Source organism: Plectropomus leopardus, chromosome 9 (assembly GCF_026936395.1).
Source record: "Plectropomus leopardus strain MGB_pleo_1.0 chromosome 9, ASM2693639v1, whole genome shotgun sequence".
NCBI lineage: Eukaryota > Metazoa > Chordata > Actinopteri > Perciformes > Serranidae > Plectropomus > Plectropomus leopardus.
The window spans coordinates 29688743-29715599 of NC_142184.1; the positions used below are offsets into that span (position 1 = coordinate 29688743).

General features: G+C 38.2%; 2 protein-coding genes across 2 annotated transcripts; both read left to right on the forward strand.

Annotated features, from left to right (window-relative positions):
* The first annotated feature begins 342 nt into the window (after positions 1-342).
* Positions 343-12136, forward strand: fam50a (family with sequence similarity 50 member A). The gene is made up of 13 exons (XM_088082472.1): positions 343-613; positions 977-1061; positions 1238-1337; positions 4287-4408; positions 4936-5012; positions 5447-5513; positions 5702-5763; positions 6399-6475; positions 8514-8568; positions 9380-9428; positions 9575-9645; positions 10574-10684; positions 11877-12136. Exons 1-13 carry the CDS (start codon positions 503-505, stop codon positions 11883-11885), a joined length of 996 nt encoding a protein of 331 aa, XP_087938598.1. The 5' UTR covers positions 343-502; the 3' UTR covers positions 11886-12136.
* A 181-nt stretch (positions 12137-12317) lies between these two features.
* Positions 12318-26591, forward strand: LOC121947296 (interleukin-17 receptor D). The gene is made up of 12 exons (XM_042492278.2): positions 12318-12664; positions 17653-17737; positions 19792-19950; positions 20422-20540; positions 22691-22814; positions 23143-23181; positions 23265-23410; positions 23547-23621; positions 24392-24458; positions 24744-24890; positions 25017-25189; positions 25752-26591. The coding sequence occupies exons 1-12, from the start codon at positions 12542-12544 to the stop codon at positions 26286-26288; spliced, it is 1794 nt and encodes a 597-aa protein (XP_042348212.2). The 5' UTR covers positions 12318-12541; the 3' UTR covers positions 26289-26591.
* Positions 26592-26857: the final 266 nt, after the last annotated feature.

Here is a 26857-nt window from a genome sequence, read left to right on the forward strand (position 1 = left end):
TTAACATTAGAAAGACCAACATTAGTCAATTTATTGTAAAAAAAAAAAAAAAAAAAAAAAAAAAAGTTTTTTATTGCCCTAACTCATCCATCGATCAATAATCAATAAGGAGAATGATAGTTAGTTGTCATAGTTATAGTTAGCACCCCTATAAATTGTGTGGCTTTCTTTCCATTGCATATTTCCTTCGTGACTGTGCTTATGACAACACTTTTTAATTCTCAAAATACGTTGGAATGTTCCCTCTTAAAGTCTTTGCTCAGTCGTTGCTGAATGGCCTCATATCTCCGAGGTTTTCTGGTGTACCTGAAGGCATCAGATATATCTCAGGATTACCCGGCATGCATTTCGACGTCGCCATTTTTCTTGTTGTGGTGTGAGGGGAGGTTTGTCTGTATAGTTCTGGAAAAGTCTCTTTTTTATTTCTGAATTTATCCTCTCTTTTTGGTTATTTGTGTATTAAAACTTCTCATAAGCGAGCGCTGAGAGCGAAGAAGGCAACATGGCGCAGTACAAAGGAGCTGCCAGTGAGGCTGGCAGAGCCATGCAGCTGATGAAAAAGCGAGAAAAAGAAAGAGAACAGCTCGAGCAGCTAAAGCAGAAGATTGCAGAGGTTTGTAACGTTTTTTTTTTTTTTACTACTACTACTTTTACTTTTTATATTATTAATAGTCCACGTGTCTTTTGTCAAAAAATGCGACCCTAAATAATTTAGTTATGAACAAGAACGTGGAGGGCCAGCGACCTGCGGGGTTAGTGAAGGAGACGCAGTTACAGTGTTTCTAAAATGTTACCTACGTAACATTTAAGCCAAATTACGTATAGTGTGACCTGTCTGTGAAAAAAAAAAACATATAATATTTCAGTACAGTTCTACAATCACTGTGTGACGCAAAATGCTGTACAGAAATATCAGAATAACCACTCATATATACTGTATATCTGCTCTCTGTTGTGTGTCTGTCTTTTCTCTCAGGACAACATGGTCAAGTCCAACATTGATAAGAAGTTCTCAGCTCACTATGATGCTGTAGAGGCGGAGCTCAAGTCCAGCACAGTTGGTAAGAATCTTTTTTGGTCCACATGAAAACTCCCACAACATTAAAAAGTGACCCAAAGCGTCATAGCTATACAAAATAAAATATATGTTTAAATAAATGTGTGTTCACACAACGTAAATATGATCAAATATCTGTGTGATCTTTCTTTGACTTGTTTGTTTTTATGTCTTGATCAGGTCTTGTGACTCTGAATGATATGAAGGCCAAGCAGGAGGCGCTGGTGAAGGAGAGAGAGAAACAGCTGGCCAAGAAGGAGCAGTCCAAGGAACTCCAGCTGTGGGTTCAAAGTTTAAGCAGTTCTAAACACTTTTCATAAAGAAAAAAATTATTTGGTGCACAGGAAGTAGTATTGATCACTGCTCCAAACAGTTCACAATATATCAGACACAACAAAGGCAACAAAACTTTAAAATGCAACACAGCTTTTGCAGATTATCTCTTAAGCCTCCTGCAGACTGAGAGATTTTTGCGATGTTATAAGTTTAGTGCGTGCTGTGACATGAATTTTAATAATCTTGGCTACGACATCAAGTTTGATGTATACAGATTTTGTGATTACATCAGCAACTGAATCGCAGGCTACGACATAGGACCATCGATGTCAGTACGCAAGAACAAAACGTCCTTGGTGTTCGCCATCTATCAACGCAGCTCTAGTGGTAAGAGCAGAAATGTAAAGAAACAAATCAAGCCCTTGCTATAGCGGCAATTATGTGTGTCAGAAAAAGTCTGGAGAATGTGGACGCGGTCATGGCCGGGGAAAAGAGTCCAACTTGGCATGCCAATTTTGCAACAATCTTTAGCTCATAGTATTAGCATCCAACTAGCATTTAGCAGTGTCGTTTCATTACGTCATTTCATGCTGCATTTCTGTTGGCTGGTTAGTAGATGTAGGCTGTAACAGCAGTAACACAGTGAGATGGTCATCCCAAATTTCTGACACTGTCAGGATTTTATCCCAGGTTGTCTTTGATCACATGACAACAGCCAATCTTGAACCTCTCTCACTGTGTGACGTAGGACCACCATTTTAGAGCCACAACCAAAAAATTATCGTCACGTTTCTTTCACGATGGTCATCTTTCATCTCAGACAGCCCAGAATCCCACATTGTATACCGGGCTTAAAACCAGATTTATAATATTGCCGTAACTTTGTGGACAGGGCTGTCCTTCTGAGCACTTTTGTACTGGGGCTTTTTCATGGTTCATGCACGGCCCCTTTAAGGGACATCTTAATGCTACAGCATCCAATGACACCCAGAGGAGTGCTGGGAAGTTTGTTGTGTTAGAGTACAGAAAGTGAAGCTCAGTGCTATCTAAGAGATTTTTAGTGTCGTGTCTCATTACGTAGCTGATGTTGTGGAAGAGTCAGCACATTTTCAGGAACAGGACACACACTAACAAACAGACCTGCTCAAGCGGGGTGAGGTAATGAAAAACATTTAGTTTCTCTGTAGAGATCCTTTCTGTGTAGTTGTTAGACACTTAGAATAATAATCTGAGCCTTTCACTGGAGAAAACAAGCACTTTGATGGATGTAAATTGAGTGTGCACAACAGGATGGTTACATTGCAGCCTGTTTTGCAGCTGTTGGCTACAACCGTCTCTCTCAAACCTGCAGCAGCTTCACAAATTGCTGGCTCCATTACTTACTTTGACACAAAAACACGAGTGATTGGAGTCCACGTTTGAAAATACCAAAGTTTTCCTTCAAGGCCTTACAAGCCAGAGAGCACAGAGACCAGTGTTTTAGTCAGCACTGTGCCTCCAACTTATGTGACAACAACTTGACTATTTCCTGTCTGAACCTGAAGGCCCCAGTGCACAAAGATGGCCCCATAACGGTTTTTTTTAGCAGTTGTGTGTTGAGGAACTTGACTGGCCTGCACACAGCTCTGACCTCAGCTGCATCCAACAACTTCTGGGTGAACTCAGGGCACAAACTATCAGCCAGGTCTTATCACTGACCCAGCATCAGTGTTGGACCTCACTAACATCCTGTGGCTGAATCAGAGCAGCCAGGTGCCAACATGTGGTGGAAAGCCTGTTTCTGCAGCAGATTAGGGGTCAGGGTAGACTTGATTGTTACTGTTTCAGCCGGCATGTTGTCTAACCACGTTGGTAATCAGTAGTGTTGCTGAATGGCCACACTGAGAGACAGGATGAAAAGTCGGCTGTCAGAGAGAGGATGAGGAGACACAATATTGTACAAATGTAAGGATAACAGCAGACTTGTTACACGCTGTGTCCTCAGTGACATTCATAGAGTTGCACGTGATTTTTTACATGATATGTGACAGAATTTATTGTGTCAAGAATGAAAAAAAAGAGCTGGGGAGAGAAGTTCATTATTTAAAAAAAGGCGAAAACAGGTCGCTATTTTTGGTCACCTTTCTAATGGGGTTGATGATCAGGTCATTCTAACAAATAGCTGAGCTTTTCATGTAAGGTCCTATGTGACCGCGAAGGAAACTGAATGTGTTCCAAGAATATTCTTTGCGTCTTTTTCTGTTTCCATGTTGCCTGAGACTTCATAATTGAAACCTAGCAAGCCATATGGTATTATTATTGCTGATTTTTTTTTTACAGAATGTTCTTAATTTCAGAAAGACAAACTGTCCTCAGTTGCACTACAGGATTTTAATACTGATGGATGTAACTACAGTGATATATTTAAAAAAAACAATGAACCGTATTGAAAGCTGCGTGGCGTCTCTCCATTCTTCGGTTTTCCCCGATACATGAGGCCAGATGGCAGAATATCAGCTGTTGTAAGTTGTAACAGATCGTTTACAATATTCAAAGTGAGTTAAAACAAACTTCATCCTCTATAGTTGGAACAATATGATTAATACTTTCGTACATGTGGAAACGATTGTATCCAACAAAGGAAACAAGTCTTCAGGGTTTTTACTTTCAGAGGACTGTAATGAATGAGAACTCAGGCTGCCGTCCAAACTCGACCTGTAACAAGAAGCATAACGGAGCAAAGATGACAAAAGCAGCCTGTCACCAGATGCCTACAGTTAAACCTAAATCTTTTTTTTCTGGGCATTTATTCCATTTTAATACTAACAATACAGCTGCAACTGCAAGAACATATGTACCATATACTAAAAAGACATTTAAGTAGGGCATCAAAAAAGCCCCATATGTAATGATGATTGTATGGCTCACATTCCTTTGATTTGATTTTTCCTTATTTGTGCTTTTCTGTTTGTAGCAAGCTTGAGAAGCAAAAAGAGAAGAAGAGAAAGGAGGAACAGAAGAGGAAGATAGCCAGTTTGTCATTTAATCCAGAAGATGAAGGAGAAGAGGAGGAGGAAAATGAAGAGGAAGAGGATTGTGAGTATTTTATGGAAGAACGTTGAAGCAGAACTCAAATTGGGAACGCAGACAATCAGTTTCAGCAGCACGCTGCGCCACCTCTGTCGTTTTCTCTCGTAAATCTGTCTGATTTAGTCCAATCTAAAGCTTGCTTTGTTTATGCACCCATAAACAAGAAACTACAGACAAGGAGCAGAGATTCTGCAGTAAAGTACTCTGCAGTTCTTGTGGGTCAAATGTGATGATTGAAAGGGAGTTGTTGTGTACAAGTATTGTTTAAAAGAAAATCCCGAAAGGAATACTTTGATGTTTTTGTTAGGCTTACTGAGCTTACCACACAGACTAGAAACAAAGAGAAACCACCAGCATGGCTCTGTCTAAAGGTAACAGCATTTACAAGCAGGACCTGCAGTCTTGTCATCGGTACCAGCGGAGACTCCAAAAAGTCACAGCTCCGGGCAGCCATGAAATAGTAGCTTGTGGTTTCTCTGCTGTTTTTATTGAAGTCTACTGGGAAGTTTGTTTAACTGATGTTTGTCTCATAGACTCTCCAGTTAAGAAGAAGAAACTTGGGAAAAATCCAGACGTGGACACAAGTTTCCTCCCAGATCGAGACAGAGAGGTGAACGCAAATGACCTGTTGGAGGCTGTTTTTCAGAAGTAAAAAAAATCTGCTTGTTTCATACGTAACAGGTTGCTTATCACAATGCAAATCAAACTGCAAGGACTGGTTGGATTTATAGCCCAGTTTCACCTGGCAGGCTGCAGAAAAACAAACAAGTCAAGCAAGGATTAGGACAAGAAGTACATGCCAGGATTACCGATACACTTTCACAATGTTTCCAGAAACAAACAGACTTCTGTGTAATTGTATCTCATAACAAAGTGCTTAGATTAACAAAGCCTCTCCCATGTTTTAGCAAGTAAGTAAATGTGTTCATAGTTGACACAGTGTTAAAGTTGTCGCATTTTTATACTGCGATGTACTGGTTTGTTGTGATTCCAGTCTCTTTTGTTATGTCTCTCTCTTCTAAAAATCTTCAATGTCGTGTTCAGGAGGAGGAGAATCGTCTCAGAGAGGAACTCAGGCAGGAGTGGGAGCTCAAACAGGAGAAGATTAAGAGTGAGAGTCGGAGTAACTTGCACACACAAACAAACACAAACACGCCTTAAATTCAGCAGTGCTTCCACATATCCGAGCAAGCTGTCCTCAATGTCTTACTTTGGACTTTTCCCGGCTATACACACAAACATGCATAAACTCTCACACTCCTCTCAGTCCAAAATAATGGTGGGTGTCCTTGTCTTCAGGTGAGGAGATCGAGATTACGTTCAGCTACTGGGATGGCTCCGGGCATCGTAAGACAGTCAAGGTAAAGCATGATAAGCAGTGACACCGCATCACTGACTCATAAATGAAATGAAATATGCTGTTTTCAGATTCTAAATGTGACGGAACTTGATGCAATCTCAGTGCAGGGTATTGATACACACACTAATGGTTGCAGTGGTCAAACGAATAGGACTGTCCCAAATACCCATTTCTGGTCTCCAGAGCTTCGCCATTAATCAAAGGCGAATGATCGGAGCTTCGGTTGTGCTTCTGAAGTAATAGGTGTCCTCACTATGAAAGATATTCATGTGATTCACCTGCTCTCCACTGCAGGAAACAGCTGGTTGAGCTGCGGCGCGTGTTTGCGTTCTGGTGCTGCTCACACCAGAAACAGAAATGGCTCGACTCAGTCAATAAACCTGTTAATAACTGTTGGGTAAAATGGTCATTCCTGTCACTGTGTGTGTGACAGGCACAGCAGCAGGATCACAAACACTGAAATGGCATTTATCCTCAGCCAAAAAAAATATCTGAATGCCTCAACTGAAAACCGAATATCTACCCAATTAACGAGTAGCCGAATATTTTGTTCCAGCCCTGCAAACAACATACTCAACAGTGATGGTTATTCTTTTCATGTTTTCAGTTTGTGTTTATGTGTATTTCCACCTGCAGATGAAGAAGGGAAATACCATCCAGAACTTTCTGCAGAGGGCCCTGGAGGTCCTCAGAAAGGACTTCAGTGAGCTCAGGTGAGACATCAAAGAGACGAAGTGAAATGTTCACTATTAACAATGAATTTCTTTTTTTTTTCTTCCTCTCTCTTCTCTTTTCTTTCTTCCTCCTTTTCTCTCTCTCGGAGTGTTTTGATATCCAATCATATATTTACCTAACTACTTTTTTAAAAAAAAGATTCCCCTAATTTTTCCCACTGAGCTTATTTCCCCTCTACACTCTCTCCCTAGATTTAACACTTCCCCCACCAAGTTATCTTCCAAATCACTTAATATTTACAGAGACACACACACACACACACACACACACACACACGTGTGCGTGCGCACGCTTTGCCTTTCAATACCCTCAACATCGCATGTGACAGTATACCCTTGGTTCCTGCTTGTTTTTTGTTTTGTGTATACACGTAATATCATGTTTTCCACATAATGTTGTGTTCGTCATGTCTTGACCTGTTCTGTAGCGTAACGCATTACTAAATAAAAAAAATAATAACAATAAAAAAAAAACAAACACTGAATTGAATGAGTCGATCAAAGCCATTATAATGACTGGTCACGTTCCTCCCGTCATATTTCCTTCCTGTTGTTTGACAGTGTAGAAAAACAGTATGACCTATCAGACTACTTAGCTCGACTACTCACCTATCAATCAAACTGACACAATTGACTTTGATTAAGAAGAGTTTGTTACACTGTAACCTTTCGTGATGATAGCACGAGGTGAAGTGAGTAGCTGCAGTCGTAGCAGGTATAAACAGAAGAGACTAATGTGAAATTTCTGTTAAAGCCGACGTGTGTGTGTTATTTTTGTCTCACCCCCTTCAGCAGTGAGATTAATGACACAAAGACTTTCTTTGCCTGCTTATATGCCTCCTCATAGCATCTCCCCCGCCCCAAGGAGCACTCCCGACCAGGACTTTTTTTTTTTTTTTTAACTTTGATCCCTCTTCTTAATGCCAAGTTTATTTTTTATCTGGAGCATCCACTCCTCATTTCGGATGCCTCGTAGAATTTTCCACTGCAGCTTTCGCTTAACTCCTAGCGGCTGCCCTGTTGGATGCTCTCCCCGTCCTTCATTTTCTTTTTTTTAATACTGTGCACATAGATAGCACGTTAACACACATACATAGTCTGCTCCAAGATCATCTGTGTTCAGCTGACTGACTTGTGCTCCCTCTGGAAGGAACCAGTGTTCCAGAAGGCCATGGGGATTATTAGTCAGTCTGACCGTGTCATGAATGCTGCTGAGTTGGGGAACAGCATGGTTCATGTATTTATCTTTGGCAGTGTTTGAATGCTGCTGCTGATTGTGTTTGTACTATTTTATGTGAGTGTTTGACTGTTTGGCTGAATTGCCCTTCGGGGATTCATCATGTTGTCTGAATCTGATTACAGATGAAGCATTTTTTTTTTTTTTTTTACAAAAAATACTGCCGAACAGAAAAAGACACACAAAAACAATACTAAATTGAAGGTAAAATTGGAAAAAAAAAAAAATAAGAATGCCTCTCATCTTTCCCTCTGGCTGGCTGGCATGAAACGCATCTCTTACAGAAAAGAAGCCACAGACACAGCAACTCACACACACACACACACACACACACAGTGCTGCATATTGCAAAATAAATACAGCTGCCCCCTTAGCGATAGGTTTAATCAGCATTTTGTGAGCTTGTTGTGGGCTTAAATGTAATAGATGTTCTGTAAATGTGTCTAGCTTTGACTATTGAAGACTCAAACTTCGGAACAGTGTGTATAACAAAATAATGTCCCCTAAAATGTCCACTTGCTATCTTTTTTTAAACTTTAGATCACAGTCTCACAGTCTGTTTTTCTGGACCCTGAGACGCAGCCGACAATTCCAAATCTCTTTTTGAACAAAATTAAAACGTAAATCAGAGACAGACACATATGATAGAACTAACTCAGCTAGAAACACACTCCAAGACAATATATATAATATAATATATAATACAATATATAATATAAATACATTTTCCTTACATGTTAAAAATCCTTTTTATTCGGACTGAATATCATCTCTGTGCAGGTCTGCTGGTGTAGAGCAGCTGATGTACATCAAAGAGGATCTGATAATTCCACATGTAAGTAGCGACACACCCATAAAAAACCGCAGCTCAACCGTTGCTTTGCTCTGTTTTGATTTGGTTAGTTTCCCATCAAGTGCTGCAGCAGATTCATCACCTCTGATATGAGTCTGTCTTCACACTCCTAGAATAACTTTCAAGTTACGCCAATGGACTTTATATTTATTTAAGTTATAAAAAGTGTCAAACTGATCAAATTATTAATAATTATAATTCATTGTGACTGATTAAAAAAACATGGTGCTCAGAAGCAGCTGCTAAACAAAATAACGAAATACAATGCACTATTTATGCCATGTATGCCACCCTGATTTTGCCCCGGTAATCACTGCATGCACATTGAACCAAAGGGTAAGCAGACACAGAATATAATATGTATAATTATATGTAGATATAAAGCTTGTGTCGTTTTCAGGAGACTTTCTTAAAGTAGAAACAGACAATGTTTCAACTCCCTCCTCCGTGTTTCTCTCAAGTGGTATTGTTGTTGGCACTGTGAAGAAAACTGGATCGCTCTCAGTTTTCCTCAGAGCTTTGTACCTGCCAACAAAACAGGACACACTGCATTTTGTTTCCCACAGTTAATTTGATTATTCAACCATCTGCCATTTCTTCTAACTGCAAACAACTTTCGCTGATGATAACTGGGGATAGCTACCAGGGGGAAAAAGAGCTCTTTGAAAATGTTTATTATTGCAAATATATGAGGATATATTAGGAAATAGGATTTCAGGATGCCATGTAGCACAACGGCGGCACTTTTTCACTCCTTGAACCTCATCATTCTTAATCATTTTGTCTCATTTAGCATCACAGTTTTTATGACTTCATAGTGACCAAAGCCAGAGGCAAATCTGGTAAGTGAACACCAACAGCTTTCAGCCCATTCATACCTTGATTTGTTTTTATGTACTAAAAAAGTATTTGTTTCTGTGCAATACATGGAACAATATGAAGTTCTGTTTTTATGCCTTTTCACATAGTTAACTTTTTTTTTTTACAGGTCCTCTTTTCAGCTTCGACGTCCATGATGATATTCGACTGGTGAACGACGCCACTGTTGAGAAGGACGAGGTGATCATTTTATTTTAAAAAGGATACATTTCAAGAGGAAATGAACAGATTTCTTTGGTAGACATGAACCACTGAAAAAATGACCTATAAATGCTCAATAGATTGTCTAAAAAAATCAGCCAATACAATTTTTAAAAAAAATCATCATAAATATGAAGACAAGCTAGGGTTTAAACATAAACATCTATGAGTTAACCCTTTGAAACCTGAGAAAATTTTGGGCTTGATTTCTTTCAAAAACATGGGAAAGAGTTTAATGAGAAACTTGAGATGAAATGATCCAAAAATTAGTAAAAAAGTAAATGGAAATCAAACAAGAAAAGTACTTGGGAAAAGGCGCTTAAAATAAAAACAAATTGTAACATAAGTTAAAAAATAGTAATTATGATAAGAATTTAATACAGATCTGGTCATTTTTCCTAGCCTATTACATATATATATATATATATATATATATATATATATATATATATATATATATATATATATATATATATATATAAATTTGCATTTTGTGGGGCTTTCCTTGTCAAGCTGCTAATTGTCTTTTTTCCCACGCTTTTAAAATAAATCAAAACAATACTTATGAGAGCAGCACAAGAAAACTGTGTTTTATTTTATTGGATAGATTTCTGGGATCAATCAATTTGGCTATTTCTTTAAAAAAATTCCACAATGGGCTGCTGCACTTATTCTTAATGATCTAAGATTTTTTTTTTCAATGTCATTTTCAGAGGTACAAACTATGAAGTTAACTAAGCAAAGGACACTGTAATTCACTATCCACATGACACATCTTTTCTAGGTTATCTTGATGCTTAGGTCATTCTTCATACATCTCGACTTGAAAAGCGATTGTAATTTCCCTGTAACTCTCATTTCAAAGTCACATCAAAGTTAACTCAGTTGTGCTTTTTTTTGCCTAAAGTCTCATGCAGGTAAAGTGGTGTTGAGGAGCTGGTATGAGAAAAACAAGCACATCTTCCCCGCGAGTCGCTGGGAGCCGTACGATCCTGAGAAGAAATGGGACAAATACACGGTGAGTCTGTCTGTGGCTACTACCTTAAGTATCCATACCTGCAAGCCTTTATTATATGTTAACAGGTGAGTTATATAAACATTCACCCCCCGTACAGTTGACAAAAACAAGGAAATAATCTATAAAGATCAAAACTGTTTTTTGTACCAGGCTGTAGACGTGTTTATTTCGGCTGTAGAGCTGGGCATTCTAACATGGAGGTCTATGAAGATTGACTCACTCTTGGAGCCGGCCTCAAGTGGCCATTAAAGAACTACGGTTTTTGAAACTTTTTGGCCTCAGTTTTCAGCCCTGGAGACTGCCTCTTGTTCAGAACAAATCTGCTCGTGCAATTCTTCGTAATCTTTAAAGAGTAACACTGGAAGGGAAATTAAAAGCTGTCTCAGCTGTTGATTGTATCTTTGTGGACATAACCTCAAAAGAAATGTGCAACTTGGAACAAATCTACGCTCAAAACCTGTGATCGTGTTCGAAAGAAAGTATTTAAAGTATGAACGTTAAGGATTGCGTGGCCTCTGTGTGTGTTGTATTATATCACTGTGTGTGTATTATAGTTCCTTGAATAGAAACCTCCCAGCATGGTGCAGCTGCCAACTTTTTCTTGCATGGTCATGCTACGCAATACCATTGCTCCATCCACATCATTATTTTTTTTTATTTAGCCTTTATTTAACAGGTTTATCCTATTGAGATCAAACATCACATTTGCAAGGGAGACCATGCCAAAGTACATAGATTTTGAGATTAGATTAGATTTTTAAACTAGAGTTGCAATTTGCAAACGCTTTCCTTAATCAGTTATTGGTAAAATTAACAACCGATTAATCGTTATTTGAAAAAAAAAAAAAAAGAACACATAAAAACGTATTTATTATTTCAGACAAAACCAAATGTTTTTTTTTTCCTCAATCAAAGCTCACAACACTAAATTTCACGTGTTCAGTTAAATTCTTAAATATGGATTATCAATCGATTAATTATTAGCCCTATATTAAACTCATTCAAGATCACCATTTATTGAAGCTTGAGATCATTTTTCAGAATGTTCCAGGAACACAGATAAAAAAAAGCTTTTTTTTTTTCTCCCAACTTATTTTAAGTTAATGAATTAGTAATATTTATTATTATGTGGATTTAAAGTTTTATTTTATCTTTTTGGAGTAATTTCATACTGTGTTTGTTTGTCTTTCAGATCCGGTGAAACAGCTGTCTTCTAGTTTCTGGATTCCTCCATTCAAAGTTTTTTTTTTGTTTTTGTTTTTTTAATCATCAGTGCTTTATCAAGATTTGATAAACTGTTGGTTCATACTTGGTATCTGAAATACTAGTCTCCCTAAATGTATTTGAATTGCCAATGCAATGTTTCCTGTGAAAACAGCCCCACAACCATTTGTTTATAGCTCACAAACACATTGTAGCATCTATGTTTAATAAAAATGAACCTGGTTATGACTCACTGGGTTAATTTGTGGCACCAACACTTGGATGTTTTTGCCTTTTGTTGCAGAGATGTTCATCATTCCTGCGTGTTTATGCACAGTATGAACAGGCTTTACTTGGCTGTGGCTGCTAAATGTAAGCTAAGAAAATGAACTAGTGTGGCAGCGTAACTGTTAAAACATGTACCGTGAGCAAGCTGGCTGCACCTCCAACCCGTAGCCTTAAGGCACCACTCCCCTCCTCGTGTTTCTCCCTCCTCCCTTGTTACTGTCACTCACTCTCACGCACCACAGAGGACACTTTGGATTCACTTTACGCACCGAATGGTTGTTTCTTTTAGTCGCATAGTCCACTGAGTGTGTTTGGGTGGGTTGATCACAGCTCACAGTTTGAGCATGTCATACTGGCTGTAGCAGCATGTGGAAGGCAGCTCTTGTTTTGTACCAGCTCCTGGCTCTTAGTCAGCCGCTCTGGGCTCAGGATGATGTCACAGCGGCTGTCATCACTCCTCAGGACTGCAGCCTGGACTGTATACGACAGGTAAACCGGACTTCCGACCTTTTGTGTATTTACACAAGTCTATGTTTTCTTTTGACATAAAAGCAGGCTCGTCTTGTGTTGCAGCTACTTTAATTTGTCATTTTGGGGTCTTTAATCCAGGAGGATTCAATGTCAAATAACTAAAACATGACATCCGACCTGACACAGACTCCTGTTGAGGTTTGCTCTGCTGTTAAACATGTTGCTTCTCATCCTGCTCCGTTTGTTGACAATGTGTCTTTTGGCTGCTGTGAACAGCGGAGGAGCTGCTCTTCTGCTCTGGCAACAAATGTTTGTGTTCAAGGTTGAAATAGAACATTCTAGAACATTTATGAAACTGTACAGACATAAGATTCATTTACAGTCTCATCGGCCAGTGTATATTTTTACTGGCTGTTATCTTTTGTCTTGAGGGATACGCATGACTTGATATAATTGGTTTGTATCCATCAAGCGTGTCCTGTAATTCCAACAACAGGAGCCTCTGATTGTTCCTTCTCCCTAAGCGATAAGTTTTGGCAAGCTATAGGGATATAAATTGTATCCAGAGACCTGAAAACAATTCATAATTCATAGTATGCGGTTGTCTTAAAACTAAACCTGACTATGAACAGATGCACCTTTTTTCAATGTTCATTCAGCCTTCATTTATGTGAATTGTCAGATTTTTTTTTTTTACGTACATTTACAAATAAAAGGAGGAGAGACTGAAGAACAAAAATGACTCTGGGTAACTTGGTCAAAACCAAAAGCAGTGGTTGGGGCCCCTCTTAGGGTTGCAAGATAATTCTGAAGGCCCACAAGTGAACAAAATTGGAGTGAAGAAGAAAAATATTTCTGCTGCACTTTTTTTTAGCTTTTATTTAATTTATGTATCAGTGATTTTACTCTTGAATACATGGATAGTTTTTGGTAAAGCCCCTTACATTTTAGATAGTAGTAGATTAGAAGAGTTAACAATCTGAGATGGAAAAAATGGTTGAACAGGTCACATAGCAAGAAGAAAACTTTTATTGAGTGGCCCCAAGTAAAAAGGTTTAGGGTCTGTAATTCTTTAAATAAAATAAAATAAAATAAAAACGTTTTTGATTCTAGAAAAAATATATATTAAAAATAAAAAAATGAAATTGCAATTATATATGGGTTCATTTTAGTTATAGCTTTTAATTAAGTTTTATAAAAACTACCAATTTCAATTCAGTTTATGAAAGGCTGAATGTCATCTCCTTCCCTGTCCACTTTTCCTGGATGTCTATACATCTTTTCTCAGGTGCAAGGTTATTTGTGTAGTTTTTCTGTGCTTGGTTAGAATTATAAATACTGCATCTCTTAGCCTCTCTCTGTTCTTGCTGAATACCTGCTGAAATTACTGAAAATCAGACAAAATGCCCCAGTTCTTAACATGTTCTGGCTTGGACTGTCCTGCTTCATTTCTCTGTGAAATGTAAGAAATATTGTAAATAGGGTCTCAAATAGATAGCCCCAGGCAAGGGGGATACTATTGTAGGTTTAGGCCTTGTTACACTGTTTTCAGCCTTTGGCCCAAAGTTGTTCATAAAGAGTGAGTTGACCAAAGGAGAATGAGTAGTTGTCAACATAAGCTGAACTAATGGTAGTGTAAGTTACACAGCATCCTCTTTGACTGACACACTGTTATCTGAACTTCCTTCGTTCTGTATCAAATTTCTCTGGGAGCGTGGATGCAGAATTTTATATTTAAAAATTATTTTGCAGGTGTTGACTTAAGTAATTTGTTGTATCATTTTCAGTTTTTCTAGATCAGATTGAAAATGGTGGATCATGCTTTCATTTTCAGTTTTTCTAGATCAGATTGAAAAGGGTGGATCATGCTTTCATTTTCAGTTTTTCTAGATCAGATTGAAAAGGGTGGATCATGCTTTCATTTTCAGTTTTTCTAGATCAGAATGAAAATGGAGGATCATGCTTTTACCTTTATTTATGCCTCATTGTGTCCTATTTGTGGACTGAAAAGTCCACCTAACAATTGTGAGTGCGTCAGCTGAGGACGTCTCCTTTGTGCCATGCATGCTAAGAATGTCGATTGTGTTCTCAACCTGCGTGCAAGTAAATATTTAGGCTACAGAGACTTTCTGATGGCCATTACCCAACCTGACAGTTTAATTGTGTGAACCGCCACACACTCTTTCTCTCTCTCTCTTGCCTATGGCATTATTTCCTCCTCTCTAATTTTCCCCACCTGTTTGTCGAGTTGTGGTCTCCCAACTGCCGGGCAGGGCAGTCGCCATGTATGTATGTGTACCTCGGAACTGGTATTAATATTTACTCTGAAGTAAACATCTAGTATTTACTAGAAGTACTGTTTCGACATGATCAGTTTGACTCACATTCTGATAGTTCTAAATCCTAGTGATAAGAATGCTTAAGTATGCTTTGTTTCAACTGGTTCAGAACTCTAGACATTGTTTCAACACAGAAAGTAACACGTGATACTTTCTACTATGAATCATTACTATTGTTTGTTGTTCCCCATAATCAAAGAACCGTTTTTGTTTAATATTGGCTCACTATTTAGGACATTTCTCCTGAGCCTCATTCCCACTGGACAGAAACCACCCACCAACATCTGGTGTTTGTATTTAATGGGAAAGATTACAATAAGCATTCACAGCAGGGACAAATGACTCAGCAGTAAACAAGGGTATTATCAGCTCCAGCTCTGATTGGCTGATTGTTATCAGACTTAATGAATCAAATTCAGATAGAAAAACATGTCAAATACCCACTGATTTGCAGATGTCTCATTTCCAGTTTAGGCCAATGAAAAAAGGCTTTTGGTGCCCAAATGATGGACCCTGAAGTTGTAATTACACATTTTAGCCACCATGTGAACTTGGCTTCAAAGTCTGGCACACTTCCTCAGGGCCTAGAATGGACGTGCTAATTTTGCAATGACGTGATGCCACAAATACCCTCCATCTTCATCCAAGCAGCGCTTTAACATTGTTCAAAATCAGTCACCTAGTTTGAAAGAGTCACTGAATAAGTAACAGATGTAAAAATAATTAAACACCTAAACATTTTCACTGGCCTCCATGCTGCTTTCTGCTGTTTACTAACTTGTTTTATGACGCATTCATGAAACAAAATATGATACACCAGTTAAAGACAAAAAACAGAAAGGCTTTCTCGTTTCCTGCATAGCCATGTACACGACTCTACTGGAAAATAAGGTAATCCCTTATTTTTAGTAGTTTTTAAAATTAAATCATTCCACAACCAGAAATCATGGATTACGAGAACAGTTCTTGATGCCGTGAACAACCAAACTTTAGGTAGTCTGGAAACATGGATAATTATAAAGCAGCAGCCTATAATGTTAAAATAGAAAAAAAGAACTAAATTCAGCACACAAGGTCAAGGAGCTGATGGGACCGCATTTCACTGAAGTTGTACTTTGTATGATTTAATTTGACAAACAAATTAATGATTGGTGGAATAATAATAGTGAAGCTGCTGACGTCATCATTTATGGGGCTGTAAAGTGCTCAGTGGCACACGGAGCCAAAAAAGCTCGACTTTCTGGGTGTGAATTTATCCTGATCTTCCAAATCTTGGGGCCCATATGGCAAACACACTACAGACTCTCACTGGCTGAGCGGCTTATTAATCCCGGATGAGTTCTTTATTGACTTTAATGGGGATAAAGTGATTTAATCATGCAGTTCTTCCAGACCTTCAAAATCTTATTGGGCCAAATAGATCAAATCCTGTTAGACAAGTCATTTGGCAGGAGTTCAAAAAAATTAGCCATCCATCCATGGAGTTAAATGTCCCACTGGCCATCCTGTTTGACTTGGAAATATATCACGATACTAAAGATAAATACTCTGCCATACTTAAATGCCATGAGACAAAAGTGTTTTTGTCTAATAACAGCCAAAAAGCTGGTGAAAAACCTTGGTTGTCACCTATATATAAAAAGTCACAAAAATAGTTGGTAAATAATAAAAAAAAAAACCTGCTCACTTTTTCACCTCATCACACATGCCCAATTGTTGCATGAAGTCGGCATGGTTGTCAGATTAGTTTCAAAAGCATTAGAAAAATACACCACCCCTCCAACAAACAAAATTGTGGAGTTGTAGGTTTTCATATTGGACAAGCACTTCTATTATAGCTCACTGGCACCTTTAGTACAGGCACAGGTAAGGAATTAAAGAGTAAAAGTGGATTTTAGGTTGACTCAAAAAAAAGTTAACAGAAATGGGAAAAATGTACTACAAGATGAAGGAAATTCCATTGTTTTGAGGCAGCTATTGATGAAAACATGCTGCCAGAGCACTTCATCATGGATCTTTAACAGATGGGAGCCTTGTTAGAGGATTTCAGGTCTCTGTCGCAGATGTGGAGACAGGACATACTCTGTAGCTAACATGGAGCCAATGCAGGGAGGCAATAATAACAAAACTGTTCAACAACACCACAAACTACAGCCTGCAAAATGACCATTAACACCTCAATAAAACATTTTTTTTTTATTTAAATGATGTTACTCACATTCCCATTCGCATTTTTAATATTGCTTTTTGTTTTGCTCATGTCTTCGTTTCCACTGCCAATTCCTAATTTCCCACTTGGGTAAGCAGAGTGTGACCTTTCACATTCTTGCCTCTGATCCAGTCCTCCTCATTCTTGGCAGCTGAGCACGGACCATGGACAATCTAATGTGATTTTCAACGTAGGTCTACAGAAAATCAAATTGTGTTTGTTCATGTGTAAAACTGTGTGAACATATCTGTTGTTCTGTGCATCCATTACATTGTTGTTATTTTTTAACTGTCCTTTCTACATTCCGGTTTTGTAGCCTACATTTTTATTTATTTTTTACTTTTATTTATTATTTAATAAAGGTTGTTCACCTGAAATGAATGTGACAAGATTCAGTATGCATACATAGGAAAAAAGTGCATATGATAGTGCTGAATTTATTGATTTCAAATCCGCAGGGTAGACCTGGATGTGAATACTGCAGAATAACCAGAGATGATGTCAAGAGGGCTCTGGGTTTTAACTCCATCCACGCATTTGGAAGTAAGTCTGATTCAGACAAGCTGCACTATAGATCACAGCCTCCTTAATATAGATATACATTCCTCTTAAACTTTGTTACAGTATTAAATGCAGTTTTACCCTGATGGTGCAAATTTATTTTGGCTGCAGTGAGATATTGCATCTTTAGCGTCTTCATCCAGCATGTCCTTAACCTGAAGCTACACTTGACAGCATCATTATGTGCAGACGTTACATTGTTTGCACTTCATATTAGGATTTGACCACAGGCTAGTCTCGCAAATACGAAAAGGGTGTGACCAGTTGTCATCACTGAGGTTGTAATAAACAAATGACAAAAGTACTGAGCATTACTAAAAACATGTATTGACAGATGGGGAAAAAGAAAACACTGGTAATCTCACGTCTAATATTTGTCTAATTTGTTGAGTCTGGCAACATTGCTAATAGTTTTTATTGACATAACGTTTGGCAGTATTTCGTCCAACTGGATTAACATGAACAAACTTCACAACTATTTTTGGCAAATGAAGCGGTGCAGCCCATTGGGTGGCAATCTCCGTTATTTGGCTTGTCAAACCAAAAAGATCTCAACAAATGTCAGAATTATGAAAAAAAAAACTGGTTCAAACTTCAGGGTTGCAGGGAAATACCGGTTTAAAGGTATATGAGAGTTGACAATTATACAGTGTACAATTAGGATATTGAAAATGGGGAATCTCACTTTTATTTTAGTTATTTTCAAAATAACTCACAAATTTCCAATAAAAAATGGTTTCAAGTCTTAATTGTAGTGATGAAACATTTGTTAAACCAAAACTAACCCTTCTATGTTCAATCCTTTAAGGGTCATTCTGACTGGTTATAATAATAATAATAATAATAATAATAATAATAACAATAATAATAATAATAATAATAATAATAATAATAATAATAACAATAATAAGAATAAGAATAAGAATAAGAATAAGAAGAATAAGAATAAGAGGAGGAATAATTCTGTAATAGCATGATACTGTGAACCGTGACATTTTCTGAGATGTTACCGTACTGTGATTAAATCTCATAGCGATGAATAGAAATAATAATTGTAACTCTGGTGATCCCCAGACCTTTCATTTATCTATGCTAGCACGCTAGTTAAGGTCAAAATTTAAATTAGTCCAATATTTTATTTCATTTTTTTTTGTTTTTAATAAATACCTTCAAAACTAAAGACACGCCCTTCAGCCTCAGACCTACTTTGCTGCTAAGTAGCAAATGTTAGCATGCTAACACACCACATAAATGTGAGTGAACAAGGTAAATATTTCCAGCTAAACAGTAGCATGTTAGCATAGTGATTGCGGGAATGAAAAAATGAAAATAAAAGCCTCACAAAGCTGTTAGTATGCAGGCTCTTCTTTCTTTATTACTTTCTTTATTACTCTTCTTTCACGTCGCATACCCCCAAAATTGCTAGACAAAAAGCCAATGATAGTTTCCCATTGGCTTTTGGATTAATGCAGATCTTTGGCAAACAAATGTTTATGATACTTAAATATTTTGCTCTGCAACATAATCTTCACAAATGGACATCACTTTTATGCTTTCTGAAGCGTAAATGCAATCACCAGAAGTAAAAAGTTAACATCAGGCTAAAAATAACTTGGCTACTGCACGGTCACATAACTTACCATCGTCACTTTAACCAGGCTGAAATGCTGTGTTAAACATGATGACAGTCTGTATTCTCATTTAGCCACTTGTTAGCAACTGCCATTTTAAGACATGTTTAAAAAATTGGGGTTTATACTGATGAATTAAGTAAAACGTGAAAATCTTGAGCTTGTCTTAACCACAGACATTATTTACAGTATCTAACTTAATACCCATTACAAAAACAAAATAAAAAAATAAAAAAAAACATTGACATTTAGACGAGGGAACCAGGAGTGCAAAAAATGTTAATTCCTTGTTTCCTTGTTTTAAGAGTCGTTCCAGCAACACTCTACTAAATGCTGACTATGAATCATAATGTGCTGAAAATTTGTAGCCTGAGACACCTTGTATACATTCTCATTTCTCCTCAGGCTGTATTCCCTGGCCATGTTTTGAGTTGCTAGGAGAAGACGACCCTAAAATCTGTCAACACTATGTCCAAGCACCAAATGATGTGAAAGTTGAGGTGGTAAATGAGCCAAGCCCCACATCTGACACCGTTGTTGTCTCCTGGAAGCCAAGCCAATACGGTATGTTAATATGGACTGACAAAGGCACTTTCTGTATACAGTTGTTATACAGACCCACAGCATGTCTTTACAATGGGTGGAGATCACAAAGTGGTCTGGTTGGTTTTCAAGTCTCTAGGCAGTTTTGAAACTAATTATCATGTCAGACAGACACAAGTTCCCCAAAATAATTTCACATATCAGCGTTTGACATAAACAAGATTTATTCCAGGTAACACACAGTGAATTATTACTGAAAGGTGAAAAGGGTTGCTTCGCATGAATGCTTCCAAGTCTGAGAGATACCTTGTTTGATCATTCTGTCTGACTGGGAATTTGACAGGTGAAAACCTGAACTGGTGCTGAACAGTGAACTGATTGAACTACATGCAGCACAGTTTTTGACATTAGAGGATACCTGCAACTTGGATGTTGGATTGCTGCTGAGTCCCTGACACTGCTTTCACTCCGTCTGTTTTGAATTTGTTGCAGGAATCGCCTTCTTGCGAGGCTTTCAGGTGTCCCTCCAGGCTTTGGGAGGGTCAGCCATTGCCTGTCAACTCTTTCTCTTTCACCGTAACCTCTCTCTCCCAGCTTCACATGCTCAAATGGTAAGCAGGGCTCTGGCCTCTCTCTGTCAAGAATGTTGTTTTTGACAACCCAACATTAATTCTTGTGATAAACCCAGAGTTCTCACGGTTATTTCTTGCAAGAACATTCATACATTGTTTTGAGGTTCAGCAATAAAATCAGCCAGTGGTTCCTACATCAAGAACAACATCTAAAACTGTCTGTCTAAAGAAATGCCCCTGTGAAGACACACCAGAACCCTTTAGTACTTAAAAATTATGACCTGCTGATTGTGCAGTGATGCTATATTTTAGGCAAGATCACAGTGGCATCACCACCCCAAAAACCTGAAAATAATATGGCAGTAGAGAAAACATCTGTACATTTTATGTATAGGATCTTCCAAAAGCTGTAAATTTCACACGTGAAGAAATGTCAAGAGAAGCCTATTATTTATGCAGCCTTTTGTTATGTCTTTTGAATGTCCTGGAGGACTTTACGTACCATGTCCTGTATGACATCATGCACCACAGAATACATTCTCAACTATGGACACTAAATATTTATGATGCAGGGTCAAAATCCCACATGCTCTATAACTAGCAGCTGGAAGTGTTGAAAATGTAGATGAATTTATTTTATGTCTGACAGGATCAAGGCGACAAGTTTTATTACATACTTTGCAGAAAAGCAAAAGATTGTTGCACAGTATTTGCTCATCACTAGGTAACATCATATCATCATGTCTAATTATATCCATAAGGCCATAAGGGGTCATCATAGAAGAGAAAGAAGTGTGTAATAAAAAGTTTAACCATCAAAGTGACTTTTAACAACTGCAATGCATTGACACCATGGTGTCTTCAAGACCATTACCTACATACATTTTCCATAAAGTGGTCTCCATGTAATGGTAAACTCAAATGAATTTTTACTGGATCTACATAGTATCCAACAATAAACTTATAAGGGATTTTACAACAGAAAAACATGTCTAAGGCACACCTGGTAGACAGATATGTCACAACCAAAGAAATAATTACCATCTTAAGCACTGTTGGGACTTACAGAGAAACACTCTTTCGGTCTTGGAGCTTAATCAGGCATCATTTGCACAAAATGAAACAACCACATGTTTGTGGCCACAGACTGCAACAACCACTCTGCACTAATACCCTGGTGCTCCTGGAGGCAGATCAGACCATATCCAAGTCTCATATCCAACCTGCATCTTTATAATATTTAAGAAAGAGGAATCCAACAAAAAGAATTTGTAAATTTGCAATAGCTGCAGCATAGTACGTGCATACATCCATGCCTTCATTTCTTCACACACAACCTTGCAAACACTTGTCACGAGTCCAATTATCCTCCCTATGACAACCGCTTTATGAACACAAACATACACCTACACACATTTTAAAACACACTCACACACACACTTGAACTCCATATGACAATTTTCAGCCTCTTAGGGCAAAAACTTTGGCCACCAAATGGTGGGATCATTTTTTTCTGTACCGGCCGACTAACTAACCCACCCAGCAAGCTATACAGCTGCTGTTCACAGCCTAAAAGTAAATAGTTGTTCAACGCATTACTACTGAAGGAATATTTCCTTTGGTTTAAAAGCTGGAGTGTTTTGAATGGGTGCCAGGTGACATAATGTGAAATTACCTGGGGGCCAGCTATTTATCACATTATTTGTATTATGTAGTTGTTATTTGATTTGTGTCTACAAACTAGTCTATGGTCTTGACATCAGAAAAAATGCAAAATGATAGTACTTGATTAACCAATATTGTGTGGTGGGCCACATATAGTATATTCTAAACAACAAGCCAGAGGTGTTAAAAGTTGCCCCCCATGCCAGACTTTGGACATTCCTGGTTTAAAAGATATGCCAAGTAAACAACATGATTTGTGAGACCAAGAAATGATCAAATTGCAAAACAGGCAGAATTTTTTTTTTTTTTTTTAATTCACACACAGAAACACTTTTGTGAAAAGATATTAAGAAGACAATATATATGCTGTAAATCTAAAAGAGAAACCATTTGAGTAAAGTTAATGAGGTTCTCTTAAAGCATTGAAAAAGCACTTGTCAAAAACTCTTATCACATCTTATCAGGTACAAGTGAGCAGTGTGTTTAAAGAAAACCAAGGTCATGTTTGCCGCTGTGTTCTGCAGGTGTACAAGTCGGACCCATTCCCCGGCCTCTCCCTTGGGTCCCAGTATGCGGTTACCGTCATGGCGCTGCCGGTGCCTGAGGAGTGGGAGAGGTTCTACCACAGCAAGATCATCTCCACGCGCTGTAAGACCCCCCTTAAGCTCTAGACTAGATATCATCTCATAAGGCGCACAAACACTCTCTCTCACACACACACACACACACACACACACACACACACAGTTTCATCAGAGTTCACATAGTTCATGTTGGCTCTAGGGTAAACTTTTAAATGTAAGGCTGTCCTTCTTATTCACAGGGCACATACTGTACAGTGCTTACTATTACATCTCATGATCTGTCATTGGGAGGCTCGTCTGCCCTTTAAACACGTTTTCTCATGTATCTTTCAGTAAGACTATTGCCAAAACTATGCTGAATCTATAATGATGTGCAAATTATGGTTTTGCAGCATGTGCTGAGAAGAATGGTCTCGAGCAGTGCAAAAAAGGTGAGACAAAATGAAGTGAAATGCTCATAGTTCCCAAATAAACTTTACGATCAGTTTTATCCTATATTCTGGTCTGGTTGCAGACTGGTACCCCAAACATATCGAGGTCCAGCAGGAAGGGACTGCCATCACCGTGACCTTTAACTTGGCTCCCCCAAACCTGGGCATCAAAAACTATTTCTCACTGTGTTATGCAAACGGCATGAAGAAATACACAGACATCACACCTGTAAGTGGTTTCAGCTTCTACTTCTAAGATTTATGTTTTGTTTTCATGTGCATTAACACATTGCTTCTGTGATTTGTATTGTAGAAATATTTGAAACCACATAAACTAATTGTATTCACTTTATTATTTCCCTTAGAATTCCAGCAGAAACAAAACTCACCACAGCTATCAGCTGAATGACCTCCAAGAAGGAACCAATTACACCTGTGAGGTAAAATAAAAATAGATTTGAATGAATCTTTACTTGACACAATTACATAATATGAAAAATTACTACAGTTTTAAACAAAAAACTCTTTGTGTTTAATAGGCGAAGGGTCTTAAAGCTACAGTTGGTAACTTTTTTGAAAGTACGGTTGCGTCTTATTTGCTTAAACTGTCACCATGATCTGAGAGAAAGATCATTAAAAAGATCTGCATTAGAGGTGGTAGGAGGTGAGCAGGGACATGATTATCTGTCTCATTTAGTGTGAATATAAATATATATAGCATCATATATTCAGCAAAAAAAATCATACATATATATTTCTTTTTTATTTTTATAAAAGTTACTAATGTAGCTTCATGTTTGGTCAATTGCGCTGGGCTGTGACCAAGAAAAAAAAATGAATTAATCCAAGGTCCAGTGAGCAGCATTTTAGGGACACCTGTGGGGAAAAATGGCATGTAATATACATAACTAGGTTTTATTAGTAAAATCATGTTCTGGTTACCTTATAATGAACTATTTTGTATCTACATATGGAGTGTGTCCTCTGCCATGTTGTTTCTACAGTAGCCCAACATGGACAAACCAAACACTGACTCAAGATAGAGCCAATCATGCTTCCGCTCTTTAGTGTCAATCATAGCACATAAGAGAAGCCCTAGTGCTGAAACTTTATTGATAGATGCCACTAAATCCTTCGTCATTTGTTTTGTCAAAGTACAGTTTCAAAGGTCAGAAATAAATTTTTATGCACAACTTTTCTTTTATCACAGATTGCAGCTAATGAAGTGGATGCAGTGAGGAAAACATTCAACGTTAAGGTGATGCGCATTCAAAAAGGTAGGGGAGGTTGTTTCTGATCTACACAAACCTCTTCTTGCTTTTCATTTAGAAATGTGGATATAAACTGTCTGTTGGACTATATTTACAATTGATATGTTGGACACAGACACAATATTTTATATATGTCTAATCAATTCTATCAGTCTTTCATCTTTTAAAGTCATGCTCAGAAATTTGGATAAATACATTTTAGCATACAAATACATTTTTGCTTTTCTGCCTGAAAGCAAAATGTTATTGACACTGAATTGTCATGTATATTAACAATTGTCTCACCCTCAGAAAGTCCCTCGCCACGCTCTGTCACTCCCTCGTTGGCTTTGATGCTTCCTCTGTGCCTGGCAGTAGTAGCCGTAGTTGTAGTCTTAGTGGCTGCTCTCACCAGGAGGAAGACCACGCTGCAGATGAAGAAACCTGACATGAAACCAGGTGCAAAAACAAACCAAGTGCAAATTTACACCATTTGAGAAAGAAGAATTCCTTTCCCTCTATCCTGTCTCAACCATTACCAGCATCATGAGGAACACAGCATTTTTTTTTTTTTCATCTATCCAGATATTATCAAGCAGCATCAAGAGAGCGGGACTCAGGAGGAAGTGATGTCATTGCAAAGAAACAGGCAGACCCCTCCTCGTCTTCTGATTTGCTACAGCAGCTACGATGGCCCTGCACATGTCAAAGCCGTCATGCAGTTAGGGGCCTTCATACAACAGCACATGGCCACGCAGGTATTTTTATTGCATTATGTTTTCAGGTTGTCCATCTGTCCGTCTATAACATTCTTGAATGCGATACCTCGGAGCACCTTGAGAGAATTTCTTTAGATGTGGCACAAACATCCACTTGGTTTTAATGATGTACTGATTGTGTTTTGGTGGTCAAAGGTCAAGGTCATGGTGATCTGATTTGTTTCATTCTTGTGAATAAAATATCTGAAGAAAATTTTGAGGGAATTTCTTCAAATTTGGCACAAACGTCTACTTGGACTCAAGTATAAACTAAATTGATTTTTGCGTCAAAGGTCAAGGTCACTGTGACCTTGCATACTTCTCATTCTTGGAAACTCGATATCTCAAGAACACTTTGAGGGAATTTCTTGAAATTTGGCTCAGATGTTCACTTGTACTCAACAATGAACTGATTATTTGAGTAAATTCTTACAAAGCTAATGATGATATTGTCCATTTCTTTTTTTTTCTTCTATTCTTTAATATTAAACAGGGGCAGGGGTAAATGTGTAATTAGATCAGTTTGTTGAGACACTGTGTTTTTTTTTCTGTATGTATGTAGGTATGCCTGGACCTGTGGGACTCTCTGAGTGTGGCTGAGGAGGGCAGCATGGCCTGGCACTGCCAGCAGATTCAGGAGTGCGACTTCATCTTAGTGATCTGTTCTCAGGGCCTCAGCCACAGACCTAAGCCTGGCAACAAAAATGAGGAGGCAGACAGAGCGCTTGTTTTTGGGTCCAACAACTTCAGCTCTGACGTGGCCATTCAACTTATCGGAGAGGAGGTGGGCCGAACCAAAGCCAGGGGACAGGACTTATCCAAATATATGGCAGCCATTTTTGAGTACTCTGAGGAAACAGACATCCCCACCGAGCTGAGGCTGGTATCTCAGTACATGCTGACAAAAGATTTACAGCTGCTCTTCTCCCACCTCCATGGAGTGGCTCTACACAGGCCGGGCCGTTACTTAAAGGTAAACCATATCTCAGAGGAGGGCTTTCTTGAGTTGCCAGCTGGAGCAGCTCTGCAGTTGGCTATCTATGAGGCTGGGATGGAAATGACAGCGAAAAGGCATCACTCTGCAGAAGAAGGGGACTAAATACTTTAAAAAAAAGGAATTCATACGCCCTGATTTAATGATGGCAACAAACTTCCAGACAAACTGGTCAGACAGGAGAAGCTGTGAGCTTGTTCTACATCTGCAATCCAATGTATCCTCAAGCAATCGACCAACTAACCACCTCTGCCTCAGTTGTGCTGCGATGGCAGCAAGCGTGCACTTTGACCTCTAAAATGTGTTTACATGCAATATACGTGTGTGTGTATAAGAAGGATTTGTGAAAAAAAACCAAAAACTCCAAAATGTGTGGAATGCACAATAAAGCTATCTTATTCTTACAAATGTGTTTGGCAAATATTTTCTGGTCTTGCAGTGTCATTTAAAAAAGTGCAAGTGTATCTGTACTATATGCATTAAACATAAATTAACTATTAATCAAATTTGTAAGTCAATGAAGTTATTTTGTGGGAATGTTTGCCTTGAAGTATAAATTGTATATATGCATGTTTACAGTCTTGCTTAAGTTTATTTATGCATCAGCATATATTGTCTACAAAGAAATGTATTAATATGTCTTATCGTTTTTTTGTATTATATTTTTGTGAAGT